Here is a 20219-nt window from a genome sequence, read left to right on the forward strand (position 1 = left end):
GGGACCCAATAAACATTCTATTTTCCCGCCTTGCTAGGCCTATGTCTCCCTATACTTCAGATTCTGCTCCTAAATCACCAGCCGCGTCGCAGCATTTTCCTCTGCGCGCAGATGAAATTTTTTAATAGTGCGTTTTTTACTTTAAAACAACTAACGCAAGGGTTAGGCTGGTACGCAAACTTTCACAGCATTTCTTGAAGGTTTACCGCGATAACAGTCGTATTGTTATGGCCGAATTATGTTTCATGCCCCAACAATAGACAAATCAAATGCGAATTCTCATTGTCCCGGTCATCCAAGATAGCAGCGCCATCTGTTTTCACTCTAGGTAATGGTAATACTGAGAAACTCTATGCCTCGAACCATGCTGGTACCTCCTTCTCTTGACAACCCCTCATGACTGACGCCACGCTAGCCATATGGCGTTGCAAGTCAGGATTCGCGCGAGTAACCAGCACTGGACGTGGCATCGAAACCCTAGAATAAAAATTGTTTGTAAATTATCGGCTCGTTTTTGAGGACTTGTACGATGTATGAACTCTCAATGGCCTTTACTCCACATAACACATACATTTTATAGACACTTTCAGAACCGTTTGGCAGCTGTTTGCGATTTGCTATTTGCGATCCAAAGGATAGAGTCACTCCACGAACACCTGTGCAGAGCAAGCTCGAAAGGCTCCTTGCTGCCGGTGATGTCACTGTCACGTGAAGTCACGTGACCAGTCGCGTGAAGGTAACGTCGTGCTCACGTGATGTGATACGCACACAACGACACCGCCCAAGCCCAGCATTCCAGATTTTTCTAAGAACGTTGTCTCACGCCACAAGTACTACAAGTGAGCCACTAGCACTTTCCCTGTAAAAATGAAAAAAAAAAAAGAAAGGCTAAAACCGAGGATGAAGACGACAGAGAGGCGCGCGGGGAAGGCTGAAATGGCAGTATCATTAAAGTTTAACCCATGGTCACTATATGTGAGCACTGAGAAGATAAAATGAGACAACTTGCAAGTCATGCTTCCACCAGATTCAAATTTGGCGCTGTTTACAGCAAACGGGCGTTCGCCCTCCGCGCTCAGCGCAAATACGAGACAGGCAAGCAACACTGGGCTCACCTCATAATGGCTGCCTCTTGTGGGGCTAGTAAATTTCCTCGTCTTCGTTGCGACGTCGAATAATAGCAGTAATCAGGTCAGTCTGTCTCTATCATTCCACCTCATATAATTTCCATGCGACTTAACTGCTCCTAAGTGTCATGTCCCTTCTCGGCAGATGTAGCCATGTGCAGTTCTTAATTGCATTCCTTCAGTGTCGTAATTCGTTTTCACTTGTTTGTAAACTCGAGCGTTGCACTTCCTTGTTGAAGCCGAGCGCATCTGCGCGTTTTGTTGTTTGGAAACTGGTCATTCACACCGTGAAATAATGCTTTAGTAGCTAGGTAAGCTTTGCTGCGCTTTAAAAAAAACTGCGATTTTCTTTCTATTTTTGTTTGTTTACCTGTGGTAAAAACTTGGCTGATGTCGTCCTTTTCCGCTTTTTTGCTTTGTGACTCGTTTTCTTCCCATTCATGGGGGAATCTATGGCTGTTTTGCTGTTTTCGGAGTTGACAGTACAGCTTTGAATTTCAGAATACATTAGTCTGCACTTTACTTTTTGTACTGGGCAAAACTTGACCAGGGGATGTCGAAAGTACCGTGCCAAGGGTTTACACTTTCTTCATGATACTTCCCGTCGTCCGACTAAAATGTAGAAAGTTCAATTGGAATTTGCCCTCTTGGTTTCGGTCTCTCTTTGAAGATTGTAGGTGGACGCGCACCTGTTCTTAAACAGATGAGGACGCCGTTCAGCACCGTCTTTTTGTTCTGTGCCGTTTCAAAAGCGGGACGACATAAATCGTCTCTCGTTTACGTAACTTGAGTACGGCTCCATTTTTATCGCACATTGCCTTTGTGGAGTCATGCTCAAGAGAGTCTGAGAAAAAAATTGTTTCATTTCCATTGTGTTAGTGTTATAGCCGTGTATTGATTGACTATTAACCTGTCACGACCAAGCGTACCTGGCTACTTGTTTAGTTCGGAATCGACACGAAATGAGTTCCACAATACGCATGTGCTCTGAACTTCCGCCATGCGCGCACTGTGCCATGCTCTCTTGATGCTGGAAGACTAGGCTGTGCAACCATGCACTAAACATAGAATTGTCAAAGTGGTCTGTTCAGAACTGTTGAAAACTGCTTTGTTTGTCTGCATTGCTTTCTCTCTTCTTCTCTTCCTAGAAAGGAGTCCTTGCTGGCGTAGGTGCCTTCACTGAGAGCCCATCAATGGCAGCACTGTCAGTGGTGGCCACTGTGCCTGCGGGCCATTGTCGCTGCATCAAGGATGCCTTGCTGTGAACAGCAGGAGAGCCGAGTGTCCCTCCACCTATGGCCTGCCCTGATTGGATGCCTTCTGCACAGCTCACGGCCTGACATGGACCAACAGGCTTCCTCGGGAAGCCTCGACTCCCGCGAGGCACCCACTCGGGATGACCTCACCAACCATGCTCGGGAGAGCGGCCTCGAACAGCCGCTTCGTTCCAGCCACCATCCTCTCATCTTTCAAGTTGACCTCCACCCATCCTCTTCGGGCCAGAATGTTGGAGTGTGGGAAGCAAGGGTTCCAACTGCTCGGCCATCTTCTACAGGCGAGGAAAATGGAGCAATGGCGAGAGGTGGAGCTTCATCTGTGGTTGCAGAGTGGCCGCCCAGGGAAGGCACTGGGACACTGCCTCTGAGTGTGTACATGGCCTGTCTGTCACTGGACTCCTGCCAGATGTCCACTCAGCACTGCCGTCTTGAAGCTGCTTGCTGCTGTGAGTCGCATGGCGCCGCAGCAAGATCACCATTGCCTTCCAATACGGACAGCTGCCGAGCATCTGCATCAGGTCATGCCGACAGCTCAACGGCTAGATCATCAAGGTCGCACTGCTCCCTGGATGATGAGCCTTCCAACTACACACTTGTCCTCAAGCCCAAAGCGTTGAAACCTTGCCCTGCACGGGGCTCCGTCCACTCTGTTCATTCTGCCCACTCGGCATGTTCAGTTGGGGGTGCCTCGTTTGAAAGGCCTGAAATCGTGAGCCGTCCAGGAAGTACTCCGTCGCAGGTACTCAGCTCGAGCGATGAGGGCCGTGAACTGCTTCCACACATGCCCTACAGCAGTCCCAACAGTCCCGTTCCATTCTTGACAGCATCAGGCGACACAGATGTATGCCGGAACAAGGAAGCCAAGGCACTGGCAGCTACATGCAGCAACTGTCGGAGGTCGCGCTCCACCACAGTAGAGTCAAAGAAACACCTCAGAAGCAAGAAGAGAAAAGAGAACTCGCGTGCTGAGCGGTGCTGTTCAGAAGAGATTGGCATGCACAGCACGTGTGAAGGCGTTGAAGACTCTTCTGGGCCCATTGGAAAGGCTTCTTTGCGTTACTCTCTGGGCTCATGCCTGGGTGCCAGGGGTCAGAGTGCATCGAGATCTGCGGATAAAGCATCATCGTCCAAGCGACGCTTTTCGTTCACGCTGCCCAATGCACTGCTGAACGTTTTTCGCAGAGCGTCTGGTGGCCCTCCTTCTGTACGAAACAATTCCAGCCAGACTGATCCATACCCAGAGGAGGCGGTTCGCTGCAGTGAGAAAGCAACCAGTCCTTACGCTGTACGAGCACTGCCTCCGCTCCCAGGGAATGCGGCTGTGGCCCTGTGTGACCACTTTGGAGGGGCTGATGCAGTCAGCTACGCTTCGGATGACTCCGACCGAAAGAGTCTCGATTATGCATCCAGCATAGAGAAAGTCAAGGATGTGAGTGCTCCTTTGACAAGTTGGCTAAGGTTGATTTGTGACGTGAGACTTGTGAGATCCAGGTTGTTATTTCCTAGCTCCCGTAATGCCCGTTTTTGCCAAGATAGTTCTTTGGGAGGCTATTTCTCGACTGATGAGCTGATGTGCAGTGCCAAGGTGTGCAACTGGAAATTGTATTGAATTTGTTTGAATGAATTTTGAAAATTGCCACCAGCCCATCGTGGCTTGCAACCGTGGTAGGTGGGGCACCTGCTTTTTTGTGACATGGACAGATGGACGCTGGCTTTTCTCATGAATGGGTCCTCTAATCTTATCACATTAATAAGTACATGATAATAACTGTATACCTTCTTGTAAATGATATTACTTTCTGAGGTAGCTGCTGAATTTTGCATTAAAAGGTCATGATGGACCTTCAAAAGATAATTGGAATGCATCAGTACCACATTAAAAGGCCACTATCTCAAGTGCTAGGGTTTAGTTCATTATAATGACATATGGCACACAAGTAATACCTTTGTACCGTGGTAAATTTAATTGCTACTTTAAGTGAAGGTGTTATCATCTGCAACTCTCCATTTGATACTGTTGGGATTGGTGCTCAGAACTGCTGATTTGGCGTCAATCAGGTCTAACTGCAAAGTGCAGCTTAATGGACTAGAGACAGAGAGCTTGTTGGAAGGTTTGTTTAATGGCTTGAACCAGCATATGAAGCCGACACAATGGCAGTATGCAACAGCATGGTTTTGTGGGATTTTAACTACACATGGGATGTGTTACTATGGCTGGCAGTAATTGAGACTCAACTGCTTAACACTTCCTCTTCATTCAAAACTTGTAAAGTTTGGTTTGAGTTTGTAGTGTCTTGTATCTGTCTCACATATCTATTTATCTGTCTCACATATCTCAATAGACACCTGAACCATGCCCTAAGAAAAGGGACGAAGGTGGGAGTGAAAGAAGAAAGAAAGAAAGAGGTGCCATAGTGAAGGGCTCCCGGATAATTTCGACCACCTGGGGATCTTTAATGTGCACTGACATCCCACAGCACAGGGGTGCTTTTTTGCCTTTTGCATTCCACCTCCATTGCGGCCGCCATGCTCAGGTTCGAACCCGGGTACTCCGACTTGGTAGATGAGTGCCTTAACCACTGAGCACATTTTACTTTGTTGGCACATCTGATAACTTAGACAAAAAATTCCTGGTTCCTTAACTACGTGCTTTGCTGCACACTCTCCTGCACACAGCCTAAATATAATCACGCAACCAGGACATGTACTCCAGTACTGTGCGAAATTTTATCACCGCTCTTGTAGGCTTATTAGCCATTACATCATTGAAGTGCAGTCTTAAATTTAGACAGTTGATAGTACAAAGGTTCTTTCCAAACACCAAATACAACTTTTTGCAAGTGTTTGGTATTTGTTTGGTGTCAGCATTATATATATGCAGCCCAAGCTTGTTACCACCATGGCAGCATCGTCTACGACATTCAGCTGCTGAACACTCAGTCGCGAGATGAAATTCCGGCCTTCTGTCATTGGTGGCATTCGCCTCCTGACCATAATGATGCTGGGAGAAATGCAGGCCACTGCAGTTTTGTTTCAATTTAGGTTAATTGCAAAAGACACGTGTGTGGTCAGAAATGTCTGTACACATTAAAGAATCCCAGGTGATAAAAATTGTTAGGAGCCCTCCTCTATGGTGCCTCATTCTTCCTTCTTCCACTCCCTCCTGCATGCCTTCCCTCGCGACACGGTTAAAGGTGCACTAAAGAGGAATCTGAACTTGTCTTTTTTCCGCGGGAACTCGATCTACACGTTCCGAGCATTCTTAGAAACTGCGATTTACTGCCCTGTGTGGCCGATTTCCGCAATTAAATCGAATTAACGTCCGGCTCCCGCCTTTTTATTTTTAATTCTCCCCCGTACGGTGGGCGGAGTCTACCAACGCGTGGAGCGCCTTTCACCCAGTCCCGTGGCGGCTTGCCGCTCTGCCATCGGCGGAGTAATACGTAGTAGTCCGTAGTAGCAAATAGTCCGCGCGTATTTTTATTTCTTCGGGATTATTTTGCGGCTATATTATCTGCGAATGAAACTATTTATTCACGAAAACCTCAGAAACAAAATAAAGTGAAAGCAAAGCCTCCACGGAGCAAGGCACTCCACGCGTTGGTTGACTCCGCCCTCTGTACAAGGCAGAATTAAAAAAAAAAAGGCGGGAGCCGGACGTTAATTCGTTTTAATTGGGGAAATCGGCCACACAGGGCAATAAGTCACTGTTTCTAAGAATGCTAGGAACGCGTGGATCGAGTTCCCGCGGCAAAAAGACATGTTCAGAATCCTCTTCAGTGCACCTTTAAGGTGTGCCCTAAGAGTGACGAAGTTACTGTGCCTTACCCCATAACTGATTCCCTTAGTCTTGCCTTGTCACACCTCTCCCCTTCCCGAGCTCCAGATGTTGTCTCAGGTGAATATACCAGTGTCCGCTGCGTTTGCTTGCAAATAACACCTCTCGCCCTAAAAAATGAGTATCCCCTTGAAACGATCAACTTGATACTTTTTGCGAGAAATTTCTGGAGAGCTGTTGCTGAGTGTTTTGACCGTATGCTGTGCAGTGTGGCTGGTATTGGGGTCCCATCAGTGGAGAGACTGCTGAGCGGCTGCTGGCACATGAGCCGGATGGCTCCTTTGTGGTGCGCGACAGCTCTGATGAGCACTACATCTTCAGTTTGACTTTCAAGCTCAACGGCTTTGTGCGACATGTCCGCATTGAGCATGACCAAGGTGCGTGTTCTATTGTGTATGTGTTCTGGTGTGCAAGTGCTGAGCACTGCATATGTGTGCTTGGTTCTTGTGTATTGCATTTGATTGCTTTTCGCTGTGCCTTGGAGCATATTTTATTGGATTCCTCGCATTGTTTCTTGAAATGTGGAAGCGAGGTGCTCTTATGGCCTTGAAGTCACGTCCAGTTTCAGATGCCACCAATGCAGTGAAAGTTCAGGCCTCCTACGATAATAGGACGACAGCAAGCCTTGCCTTTCTTTCTATCCTTGAAGACTGCATTTATGGACTAATTTAGAATTCACTTTGCCTTACCAGTGGTTTTATACATTTTGCAGCACTTTAGTAGTAAAGTCACAATAGCCTTCTCTCTTAACCCTTTCACTGCCACCCCCGAGATAACTCGGGCTACCACATATGCACACCCCCTGCCTCTCCTGAGTTAACTCGTTTTGGCTTTCTAACTCGCCCCCTGCCGCTCCCGATAATACTCGTATAAAAAAAAAAAAAAACGATGCAAACATGTAGCGCCATCTATGGAGAGTCCCCGTAAATTCATAGTTCTTGTAGGGTAAATTTTACACAACAGATGGCGCCCATGTTTCCACATCCGAGTCACTTCGTTTTGGTCTGCGCACAGCAGCCATGAGGCTATGTGCCACACTCGTCCGCGCTTTTACGGACGAAGAAATTCAAAATTGCTTGTGAATTCGGAGTACAATGATAATGAGAACAAGGAAGGAGCCCACCTAAGCGCCTTGTCGAGTGATGACAGCGATGAAGTCCTTCTGCCACCGAAAAATCCGCGTATGAAGAGGAAATCCGACAGGCCAGATTGGTGCTGGAAGATTTGATTCAGTACAACTAATATCTATAAGATTGTCCTGAATAACCATGTCTACATGTCCTGCAGAGCATTTTGATGCGTTACTAGCAAAAAATTTCCAGGAAACTAACATGCAAAAAAAACCCGGCAGGGTGTGTGCAGCTGTGAGTAAAAAATCCTGGCAGTCACAGGGTTAATTGTTTCTCTCTCTGTTTTTCCATTGCTGTCCTTTTTTGGGGGGGATTGTTCTTGCATCGATCCTGTTTTTAAGCACACTAGCATGTAGGTGGTTATAATTGCGCCAACTCGAGTCTTGTTCTCTTTGCCATGTGTGCACTGCAGGCAACTTCAGCTTTGGCTGCCTGCAGAAGTTCCACAGCAACACCATAGTGGACTTCATTGAGAATGCAGTGGAGCACTCGCGCAGTGGCCGCTACCTGTTCTTCCTGCACCGGCGGCCTGTGCTGGGCCCCATGCGGGTGCAGCTGCTACACCCGGTGTCCCGCTTCAAGCAGGTCCAGTCACTGCAGCACCTCTGCCGGTGGGTTGGGCCTGGCTGCATTGGGCAGATTTCATTCTCTAGTGTGTTCTGATGAACTTCGGGATGCTGCTTGTAGACGGGGTAGAAAGTGATGGTGGGCATAGCATTGGGAGATAGCTGCATAAAAGAAAGTGTAGCTTATGATATTCAGTAGGCAGCTAAGGCATGAGAGTGAATTAAGCTGGGATAATAAGAATGGGGTCTTGTCTTTGTGTCTCGTCCTTGTCTTTTCGTGGTTTGCATGCTCTGGCGCTATTTTCTTCAAATCAAATATGCACCAACTCGCCCAAGAAGAAGTGTTAATGTATTTGATCAGCAACAGCATCTTATTAATATCCCTGTAGAGGAAAGCATATAACGTTTGTGTCTTACCAGTACCCACCTATGAGGCAGAAAGTCTGAGGCTGATGAAAAGGCCCGAAATGACATTGTAAAACGATAGGAATCACATTGGAAGGCTGGAAGCGAGCAGAGCGGGTTAGGGAACAAACATCCAAACTGAAATCAAGAGGAGGAAATGGACATTGGTGTGGCATGTAGCGCGGTGAAGGGATAGCCAGTGGGGATTACAGTGTCAGGAGGGCAGATAAGATAAGGGTATTTGTAAGGAAAGGGTGGCCACTGCTGGCACAAGATAGAGTTGATCAGAGATCAGTGCAAGAGGCCTGTGTGCTGCAGTGGACGTAGTTGGGCTTATCTTGAAGACTATGATGTTCAAGCTGAAGTTGGAAAGAGAAAATTGACATGGGCAATGCATGCAATATGCAGAAATGTAACCGGTGGCTGATTAGGAGCGACAGAATTGATACCAAGGAAAGAGAACAGTAGTTGGGAAGAGCTTAGTAAGGCAGAGAAATGTAATTAGGAAATTTTCAGGTGCTAACAGTGTTGGCTCTGGCTGGCCTGGAAGAGGGGAGGCTACTGGCAGGGCATCTGTCAAGTAGATTTTGAAGTTTGAGGTTCACTTTGCAGCAAATTATTCAGTCTATTTTTGTGGATGTCAAAGCATTACAAAAGAATGTTCAGGGTGATGGTGGTGAACTGCTGGCCTGCACTGCATTAACTTGATATGTACAATCTTTATCAAAAATTTAGAGTCCAGGGGGCTTGCTTCTAAGCCGTGTAGTAAGGCTCCTGTGCCATTCATGGGGGGCCTACCGATTGGAGGGGGCAGGACCACAAATCTTCTTACTTTCAGGAGATTTTGATCACTGCGGGTGCATTACAAGCCTCTTGGTGTGGCTCCAAAACAAACCCCCTGGGCTCCAAACTTTTGACAAAGTCTGCACGTGAAAGCTTGCTAATTCAGAAATCCGGATAATTCTAACTGCCCGCTCGATCACAGCTGACACCCATGTAAGTTTATGGCATTGGATGATCACTAATTTGGATATTATGGGCCCCACACTGGTTAATTCGGATGGGCTCGTGAACGGAGGCCGTGTCCAGGTATGAAGTGCACGGCAAGTGATAACCAAAATAGCCCTACTTAAAACCTAAGTTTCAAGTTGCAGAGCCGCTCGCTCACCTGTGATGGGTGCGTGAGTGCAGACATGATGAAAAACTGACGGCCCTGTTTCCGATAACGGTCGTCTGACCGCATAATTTGTTTCTCTTTTCTGAGCTTCACACCAGCCCGCAGCGACGGTGGCTCAACCGGCAAGCATCAGCCGGCCAAGCTAACGCGGCTGAGCACCATTTCGGATGCTAATTTGTGTTTTGCTGGTGTTTTATCTTTCCCATTTTTCTTTTGGGCGCTTGCATTAAAGCCCCCACTCACCAATTTCGCCAGTCTTTGTTTGAAGCCTGCTTGACCGGGTTGTGGGCAACTTGTCCAGTTGTGTGTGTATATATGTTGTATAGGTTGCCATGTGTAATTTGCATCTGGTTGCACCCCAAAATACGAGTACCTATCAGGGTGGGCAGGTTGTGATGATATCACAAGGTCACGTGACCTAGTTGGTAGGTGGGCCATCTGGTTTTCCGCTCACAACGCTGCCACTGATGGCAATGCCGACGATGACGGACTTTCGGCAGAATGGAAGCCATGACTGATATGCATGTACAGAATGGCTGCAATGAACATTGTTATCATGTGTCTACTGTGTGTCGTCCATGTCATGCAGATACGCACAACACACAGAATACTGTTGATATATACCACTTTAATCACATAGCAGTATCATGAATAACAAAGCATGAACACTTTAAACAATACAAAACCAAGATAAGCAGTGCAAAACAGTGAACTCACAGTGCTAACGCAGCTATTCTGGATTTGGTGTAGGTATGCAAATTGATCGTCATTTTTTTCTCTCGCCGCTTGGGTGCGGCTTCCTTCGCTTGCGTCTGCGTGGTTCCGTTCTTCCAGTGCACTGAAACTGCTTGTTTGTCTTGTGCTGTTTATGCGGTGAAGCCTCCTCACACGTGATGGTGCCGCTTATGATGAGAGTGACGTAGTAGCGATGCGGCTCCACCACGTCGCGCCATGAAGAATGCGGGAGGCCCTTATGATTTTAGAGCAGTTCTGCTTCGGTGCTCCCGACAGTATGCACACAATAAAGCATGATAGGAATGTGAAAAACTGTCATTGCTTCGCTGTTTTCATTTTAAGATTAAAAATTAGGGATCCATTGCACAGTCTTTCACCAAAGTAATTTACTGTGATGCAAGCAGCTCGGGACACATTTTTCGGAGTCATTCGATAATTCAAACTTTCGGATAATTTGAACATTTTAAATTCCGCTTCCTTGAAGTTCGAAATAACAAGCTTTTACTTACTTGAAACAGTTGTTTTGCTGGCGACTGCAGCTGTGTAGACTGTGAGAACTGCGCTCTAGATGTGAGACATAATGCACACAGGCTTTTTGCTTGAGAACAAGTGCCATTCTTGATTGGTGATATAAGCTGGCATTTTTATTCTAGAATGTGAATTGTTGCTATGTCTCTCTATGTACAGTTTGCACTGCGTATTTATTTATGCAGAAAATATTGCGGCTGCCAAGAAGTTGCTAGAGGTAGGAAACATTTCTCAGTACAGGGAAACCTTGCAGAAACAAAGTGGTCTATGATAAAGTAATCGATGTAACAAAGGAACAGCTAGTCCTCTTGCAAACTCACATTCCATGTAATTGATATGTTGTTTTTATGAAGTAAAATTGTCCTACAGAGGACTATAGCAAACCCCAAGCCGACCCCCAGTGGCCATTTTGCTCCACCCTCCTGTAGCAGTTCGATGCAGCAGACTGAAATGACCTCTCTGGCTCTAGCTTGGCCTTCATGGTGCATTTCTCTGGATGATTCCTCAGCATCACTGTGACAAAATTTAATGCTGGCACACCCACTTTTGCAAAATTTGGGCACGCGGCCTTCTGAGCGATGTCATGCAAAGTCGTACGCGCAGCTCATTGCACTGTGCTGTACCTTGCTAGTTGCCAAGGTCATTGTAGTTCCCCCAATATCCAAACTCCACATTGCACATGGCTCACTAAGAGCGTAGAAAGTTGGGCTAGTTGGTTAGTAGTACTATTGTGAGACATTCCAGCGGGTAAAAAGACAGGGACGAAGGTAGACGAGACAGGACGAACGCCGGACTTCAACTGAGGTTTATTGCACAAACAGCGATAATATACAAAAGGGGGCGCAAGGAAAAGTAATCCGTGACAAGATTAACCTATCATCAAAAAAAAAAAAAATGCAGAAGGCTCCTTTGCCCTGCCACTCATGTTTGCCACATCGGCGCACCTACTATTTATCGCCTACCTGGCTGAATCCACCCGTTTGCATTCAGGTAATCTATTTCTTTTTTGCGTAGCGCCACAGAAGGACTGCTGACACAGTTTTCTTTATCATTGAAAATACTAAACGCTTCAAAAATTTCTGGCTCGTCCTGGCTCTTTTGAGCCGAGAAATTTTTGAAGCGTTTAGTATTTTCAATGATAAAGAGCCGAGAAATTTTTAAAGTGTTTAGTATTTTCAATGATAAAGAAAACTGTGTCAGCAGTCCTTCTGTGGCGCTACGCAAAAAAGAAATAGATTACCTGAATGCAAACGGGTGGATTCAGCCAGGTAGGCGTTAAATAGTAGGTGCGCCGATGTGGCAAACATGAGTGGCATGGCAAAGGAGCCTTCTGCATTTTTTTTTTTTTGATTATAGGTTAATCTTGTCACGGATTACTTTTCCTTGCGCCCCCTTTTGTATATTATCGCTGTTTGTGCAATAAACCTCAGTTGAAGTCCGGCGTTCGTCCTGTCTCGTCTACCTTCGTCCCTGTCTTTTTAGCTGCTGGAATGTCTCACAATAGTGCCCACTAAGAACACACTGTACTTCTCAAGTGCCACACATGTGCGGTATACTTTTCGTTTTTGTGGCATGGTTGCTTGGTTTGACTGTTTGGTGTGTATGGGAGTATGAACATTTTATTGGTTTTGCAAGGCCAAGATTAGCGGCAGTGATGAATGACAAAAGCGCAAGACAACTTTCGGTGACCAGAAACTGGCTGTAATCAAAACAGTTGCATATGATGTGAAGTATCAATTGGCAAAGGACATAGCTATGAGCATGCTGTCTACAACCCTTGCCAACAAAGAAACAATTGGCCCAGGGGCTATGGCGCCTGGCTACTGACTTGAAAGATGCGGGTTCGATCGTGGCTGTAGTGGTCGCATGTTGATGGAGGCGAAATGTTAGAGGCCCTTGTACTGTGCGATGTCGGTGCACGTTAAAGAACCCCAGGTGGTTGAAATTTCCGGGGCCCTTCACTATACGGCGTCTCTCATAGCCCGAGTCGCTTTGGAATGTTAAAACCTCTGTGAAATAAAAAAAATGAAACAAAGAAACGATCACTAACTATAATGCCGTCACCCAAGGCATGAAGGAAGTGAAGTCAAGGTTTCTTGTATTGTAAGTTGTTGAGAGCCCTTTTCAATTGGTTTTTCATTAATCTTAGGTCTGGCTCAACACAAGACACTACTGTCATGCAGTGAAGTGTTGAGGCCATCGTGCTTGTTTTTCACATGGTGCAGACAACCAAAGCGGGTACTTGCGCTGTAATCGCCGCTGCCCTCCCTCTTTAAAGGGACACTGAGGAGAGCTCTACTAATATTTTTTTTATAGCAAAATCCGATAGTTCGGCATTTCATGGCTTTGTTGCCACTTGGCCGGCAGCGAAAGATGCATTTATTTCTAAGAAATTTGGATTCGAAGTTGAAAAAGTTTTTCCCGCCGCTCTGATTCAAACTTGGGATTCTCCTATGACGACACAGGACTAAGAGACGTGAAACATGATGTGCGCATGACATAGCGCAGACTCCGTGATTTGTGGCGCCCAGCAGTGCGGCCTAGCAGCAGCCGGAAAGAAAGCTACCGCTGGCCGCACATTGAAGGCATCTATCGGCTATTGCGGCCGTCGCTACAGTCGCTTCGATTACATTTGCACTGGCGTTTTGCCAGCGTTACGATGGATCTCGTTCTCGAAGTCATCAACGAAGTTCTCGCAAATAGACACCTTTAGCATACCTTGTACCTTGTTACCGCTAGCGGAATACCGGGAGCCCGCCTACCGCCGGAAAGCAGGCGCTGATTTGTCCCGATGCTTCAGGAGCGCGCGTAGCTGCCGGGCACGTGGCGCCATCTGGCGACGTCAAGGAGATTTGCGCATGCATTGGCTGCGCCTCAGTGATTCATGGCTTCTCGGTTCCTGGTGTTGCTAGAACCATTCGTTCTAGCAACACCGTTTTGTCCTATGACCTCATCACGCTTGTACTTGCGAGTTTGGCCTGTGGCGGCGATACCTGTATTTTGGTTCTTGCTCTTTTCTACGTTACAAGAGCTTTGTTGTCAGTATGAGTGGCGTTTTTGTAATCAGGAGCTGGTATTCTGTCGATACAAGCCAACTTCAATTTCTCCTCAGTGTCCCTTTAAAAGCAGGCTGTATCGACTTCAGGGCCTAGAGATAGAAAGTGAGGCTAAACGCTATATAGTCGGATACAACTCAAAATGAAGTGGCTTTTCCCCGTCAAGGGACCTCCTTTCAGCGAATGGCGTCGACCAGTTCTCATGTCCCTGCCGATTCTCAGGTTTATGAGAATTGGCCGACGCCATTGGCTGGAAGGGAATCCTTTGTGGGGGAAAATCCACTTTGTTCTTGAGTTGTGTCCGCCCATAAGTAGGTTTAGACCTTTGAAATTATTTTTCATGATCCTTTTGCTTGATGCTGAAGGCATGTTTTTTTTTGCAGTGATGCTAGGCACTGCAAAAAAAAACAAACATGCGCACTGATGAGGCTGACCATTTCGTTTCATGTGCCTATAGACTACCTCGTCAGGGTGCTTGGTGCACATGTTGAAAGCTCCCTCAGTACAAATTGGTGGCTTACTAAATGCTAGCTGTGTTGTCCTCAGTCTGAATGGCAGAATGTCTGTTGTTGGCAAGTAACATTTGTGGCAAAGGTCACCTACGGCTGTAATGCAGTAATGGTTGCAACGAAAATATCGTGGGGGTGTTTAGACCTTGTTATAATGAGTTCCAGCTGTAGTTGAGTAAGGTGATATATATAATAGTTTCAGTACAATATTTAGACACAGTAATAGTCATGTAGAGCAGTTAATGTTGCCCGGAAAGTTACTCTTGGGGAATTTATTGTACTAGTAAAGCAGTGCTGTTGATTCCTGCTGATTTGACCCTTATGGGACGAGGATAAATTCATCAATTTAATTAGTACTTTGAAATAGAAAGTTTGCCCTGAGACACACTTGACAAGTTGCACACAATGGATCAGTCAGAGTTTGAGTCTTCTTCCAATGCTGTTATTTCCTCCCAGGTTCTCCATACTGAAGACAATACGGAGGGACTTCGTGGATGCGCTGCCATTGCCCTCAAGGCTCAAGGCCTACCTGAACACTCCACACTACTACTCAGAAGAGCTGGCAGACTCGGCTGCCCTTGGTGGTGGCAGCCCATTGGCCGCTGTCCAGTCCAGTGAGCAACACGATGGTCCACCCTTTAGTCCGAGTTGATAGGGCTGGTCCGGAAAGGTTCATTCTACTCCACCTGTTTTCCTTCTATCTTCTGCCCTCTGTGCGATATCCGCTGCTGTCTCTCTGATGTTCCTCTTTACCCAGGTACGCCAGGCTCAGTATCTAGGTTGGCTTCAGTCGGTATGAGCTCTGCATGTGCCATTCTTGCTGTGTCTGCTACAGTATTAGCGTAAAAATTGCGCTACCCACCAAGTATTTAAAACAGCATCATGGGAACACAGGCTGCACCGGCCCAACATTTGGATGCAGTTCATGTGTTTCAAGTTTGTGCTGGCCTCCACATTTCGGCGAATAGGAATGCACTTGAGACGTATGAGGTCTTCGTTCACTAGCACGTTCGTTTTAACATTGCTTTCTTTGAACTCATTCACGCAATGCAAGGAGCTCTGCTCGGTACCGCAACGCACAGCAAACATATCCAGGTGCTCCTCACGCTTTACTCTGTCTGTTCTGCTCACTAGTTGTGAACACATGCATTGCACATAAGCAGCGTAAGCACTTAGGTGGCACAGCAGTGGGGAGGCAGAAGTCACGGGCATATTTGGTATTTATTTATTCTTCACCTAGTGAGACACATCGGGGCTCAGTCTTGCAGGCAGTGCAGCACTAATCGGATGAGGACAGACGGCGAAGATGTGAGGATGGCTGTTGAGACTCAGGACTACCTTCTTATTTTGAAGAAAAACCAGTTTGTGCATGAACTGAGTCACATGCTCAATAAAAAAAAAATCGAGTAAAACAGGATGAGAGAGAAAGAAAGTAATCTTTATTGCTCTGATAAAAGAGGTTGTTGCTGGAGTTGTTAGGGAGGGTCCCTTACAGTGCCACATCTAAACAAGCTACTGTTTATTGCCGCGCATAAGTCGACATTTTTTTTTTCAAATGTCCTTCGAAAGTTGGGAGGTCGACTTATAATCGGAGTCGACGTATATGCGGAGTCTTAGTCGGCCTATATGCGGGGTCAGAAGTAATTTCGACCAAGTCACGGATAATATCACGCCCCGTGCGCTCGTAATTCCATAATAGTTGTCAGACACGGGGCGGAAGTGGATCTGCTTAAAAAAACTTGAATTTAATTTAGATATGCACCAAAGGTTTGTTTTAATATGATAGCGACTTGTTATCGACAAACCAGCGGCAGCATTTGGCTCATAAGATGATGATCACGACTGTGTCCTCACTAGCGACGACGAGTCGAGATGTCTCGTGAACAAATAAATGTTTCTTTATGACTCGGCCTCCTGAAAAACTTTTTGGGCGAGCTAGGACCGCTGGGTGCGGGAGCGTCGACCTAAATTCGGAGTCTAACTTTTTTTTTTGCCCAAAGGGGGCCGTGAGTTGGGGGGGGTCGACTTATAATCGGCAATGTACGGTAGTTTGTGTATTGGATCATGCCCCCTTTCCTGGTAGTGAATACTGAGTGGCGGCAACTGAGAAGAGGCTCCAATAATTCATGCACTCTCTGGTTATTGTGAAAACGGAAAATGTCTTGTCTTACGTGTGCAAACAGGTGTGGACTTTTATTGCTTTGAGGTCTCCTTCAGTTGGATGTTTAGGCAACAGCAAATATGACTGGCATATGTTTACGTATTGAAGGCACGTATGAGCAGATTGCAATAACGTTGGTGCAGCACAACTGCTGTCTGACTGCCTGTGTATTGGCTTCTCTTTTATTCATCAGTTTGTCATGCAAAATTCAAGGTACATATGCTCCTGTTCTGTCTTCTGTGTCTATTTTCACTGTCTTTGCACTCTGCCATCCACTAGAATGAATAGCACGTGCAAAACCCTCCCTGCCTTCCAGTTTGTCAAGGCAGCTGGGCTGCCATGCATTGACTTTTGCTTTGAAACAGCACAGCTCACTGAAAGGAATGAGGACAGCAAATTTTTATTGTGTGCTTTTGCTTTCAGATGGCATGCAAGGCATGAGTAAACATGGATCCCCGAATGATTTGTCGCTGAATTTTTTCTCTCATACAGTTTTGGTTCTGGTTTGAACAGTCATACTGTAGCTGTCATATCGCAGCTGGGATTGAGGTCACTTGAGGCTCATGAAAGCTGGTATGAGACTCATGAAAGCTGCCAGGGTATCATTCTGGATCCTGCGGAGGATGGTGTTAGAACTGAAGTGAATTAATCCAGCAAAGCAGCCTTTTGTATCGCATTTCTTGTTTGTGTTCCTTGCGGGACTTATTGAACCCTAGCTCTGATGTGATAGCTATAGCCCGGATGTTGAAACTATGACTGAAACCACACAGGAGAAAAAATGAATTATTTATTGGGTGAAAGAGAATCAATCCCATTTGATGGCTGATGTGTACTAGCAGTACTTTGTGCACCGTTCTGAAGGAGAACAAAAATGTCCTATGAAAAATTTGGGTTCCCTACTTCTTTAGCAGCTTTAGTTTCTCGTGTATTCTGGAGTTGGCTTCAAGCATGCATAGTAACAGCTACTTGCTTTGCCATCAGAAGCAGTTATGTGAGTTTTGCAGTGATGCAAGAAATTTTCCGACTTGACGAAGGAACATGCAAAACCCCAACGCACAGACCCGGTCTCCATTTTCTGTAGGAGTAAATAGATGCACGTTTGGGGCTCTTTGCTGACTGTGCTTGAGAGGAGGCAGAGCTCTTTGATTCACAGTTTTTCTGTATGAGTGTCTAATGTACGTAGGGCTCCATTTGCGACAGCATTCTCTCAGTGTCCCCTGACAGGCTTGCAGGAAGCTTCCTAGCAGTAGAATGTTGTGTGTTCGCAGTTGCGCCGTCAGTGCTTTTGGTGAAGGCAATGTGAACTTTGCTTTGTGGGAGTGTAATTTTCAATAATTTTTCCAACCAGATCCAGGTTGGAAAATTATTGGGAACAACATTTCAGTTAACCAGACTTGATGCATTGGCATTATTGTACTTTGAATTTGCTTTGGCTTCTATTATCCATCTATGTCCTTCTTCAGCTCAATTAATTTCATAGTTCATAGTGTGCTTTGTGCTGTGCATTTTGTAGTCAGCTTCTGTCCGTATTCTCTGTCACCCTGGAGCAGCACAGTGTCCAGCTTAAGTGATACAGAGAATAGTCTGAAGCCTCTAGGAGTCCGGGCGGCAAATTTTCTAGTAAGCAAGCTTGACAGAACAAAATGCTGTCTTGCACTATTGCTTCTGTTTTGAGGGTAGATCATGTTAGCTGAAACGGGCATGCCATGGAAGTAGCATTGTGCATTGGGATATGCTACCTGCTACACTTAGCTGATTCCAATGCCAGCTTCTGCAGTTTTTGTCAGGAACTCTACATTACCGATGGCTTGTGTGAATTTCGTGCAGCCTTTGGGTTCTGTTGCAAATTTTCTGGGACCAAAAGAAATTCTAAGTGAACCTGATTAGGCTGTGTAACAACCATAACTTCTGTCATTTCCCTTGCTGTGTGCTACACAGGTAGATTCGCTGCTGACGAGATGCCTATTTGATAGATAGATGGATAAATTTAATGAAACGAAAGCAAGGAGGTCGGCCAGAAAGATTGATATCTGGCCTGCTACTCTAAACTGGGGAAGGGGAGTAGAAAGAGGGTCATGATAGGTGACGATGTGAGGAGAAGAGAGATGAGATTGTGTGCACATACATTTGATGGCATCACAACCTCAAGTCAAGGCCCGTGTCACTCAAAAATGTGAAAACGTCTGCATTGCCTGCACTGTTTGCCAAATCTGTGCCCAAGCACCTAGCAGTAAGTCCTCCAAGAGTAGCCTGCTGTCCAAATGCTTCAAGGAATTAGCCAATGTTAGCCTTTGGTGTGGATATACCAGACAAACCGCTACGCCTACTTGAGGCTCACAGTGTCAAGTGCAGTGCGCCTCTTGCCATCCTGCATTTGGGTTATTGCTAGATGCAGCACCTAAGAGAAGTCGTAAACATTTTGCCCTTAATTTTTCTAGCTGTCAGTGTCTGTGAACAGGTTGAATGGTATGCTGTTTGATGCTTTTTTTAACACCACATCGCAGTTAAAAATTTTTGAATTTGTATTCAGGTGATGCTAGTTTCTTTTTGTATGCTGTTTTACTTCTCGCACTGTGCACCTATGAGTGAGAGAAATTTAAGTGCTTGTGCATGGTGAAGGCCAGTTCCCGTGTGCTATGATAGCTTGACGAAAAAAGTTTTGATAACTGAAAGAGGTTACCTGTTTGTTTTCCTCTTTACATGAAGAGGTAAGAAATCATAGAATTTCATTCTATTAGTGCAGTTCTCATTAACTTGAAACTTTTTAGACCCTTCAGTTTTGGTCTGTTTTCATGTCATAGCAAGATTCCGTACTCAGTACAGTTGATATAATACGGTATTTCTTGTCGTGAGTTGTCCGTATTTAGGGGGTGAGTTTTCATCAGTTGTCAGTGCTGCAGCGGTTTTCATGTCTCAGCCTTTCCTCCGCTGTGCTGCAGAGGCACACATGTTCAAAAACGAACTGTGGGCTCTGACAGGGCCCGTTGTCTGACTTAGCGTTGTTTTCAGCAGCACTCGATTGGCTGTAATGCTGGAAGTTGATGTGGCGGCTCAGATGCAGCAAAAAGTGCGAAACAGACCAGCCAGGTACGTTATGCAGATTGTGTGTGCCGCTTTTGTGGATCCTCAAGTACCTCAAGGAGCTAAACAGCTAGCATGGTGGTGGCGCACTCTGAGGGAATCATCTGGGTTCCTGCATTTTTTGGCATGTCAGCTGTCTATAAATTGTGCACAGAGCTTTCGCTTCATGTTATCTTGCCTATAACAAATTAGATGGGAAATTTATTTGCCCTGTTCTTTATTTGCTTTGACGATTCGGCCAAACTGGAAGCATCGGTTTTCTGAGAAAATGAAATGTAGCGACCATGAGTGGAGTTATCATGGCATCTGTGTTTGCATGCATGTACTGATTTGACGTACAGCAGAACATCCCAAAAAATATTTGTGTTTAGTGTACGCCAACCTGCATGTATAGTTCTAGAACTCTGTATTAGCTATCGGGGCGTCTTGCATCATGAACGTGTGCAGTGTCTGGCAACACATGAACATGTTCTTCATATGGATGGCCAGTTGTTTGTGATGCATCACTATACCAATGCGTTTCACATGCCAGAGGAGGTTTTTCGCCTTCACACATGTCTGTCGAAAGCCGTGGTTCAGTGGTGCTGCATTCAGCTTGCAAATTTGTTTTCAGGCATTAATGGGCCCCT

The 20219-nt window shown here is 46.0% G+C and overlaps 1 protein-coding gene across 1 annotated transcript; it reads left to right on the top strand.

Moving 5' to 3' along the window:
• Window positions 1-1120: 1120 nt before the first annotated feature.
• On the top strand, window positions 1121-16969 carry LOC149340243 (uncharacterized). The gene is made up of 5 exons (XM_089549007.1): window positions 1121-1191; window positions 2276-3833; window positions 6451-6619; window positions 7785-7983; window positions 14805-16969. Exons 2-5 carry the CDS (start codon window positions 2379-2381, stop codon window positions 14998-15000), a joined length of 2019 nt encoding a protein of 672 aa, XP_089405133.1. The 5' UTR covers window positions 1121-1191; window positions 2276-2378; the 3' UTR covers window positions 15001-16969.
• The last annotated feature ends 3250 nt before the right edge of the window (window positions 16970-20219 follow it).

The sequence above is a fragment of the Amblyomma mixtum genome, chromosome 6 (genome assembly GCF_055824585.1).
Source record: "Amblyomma mixtum isolate Tamu chromosome 6, ASM5582458v1, whole genome shotgun sequence".
Lineage (NCBI taxonomy): Eukaryota > Metazoa > Arthropoda > Arachnida > Ixodida > Ixodidae > Amblyomma > Amblyomma mixtum.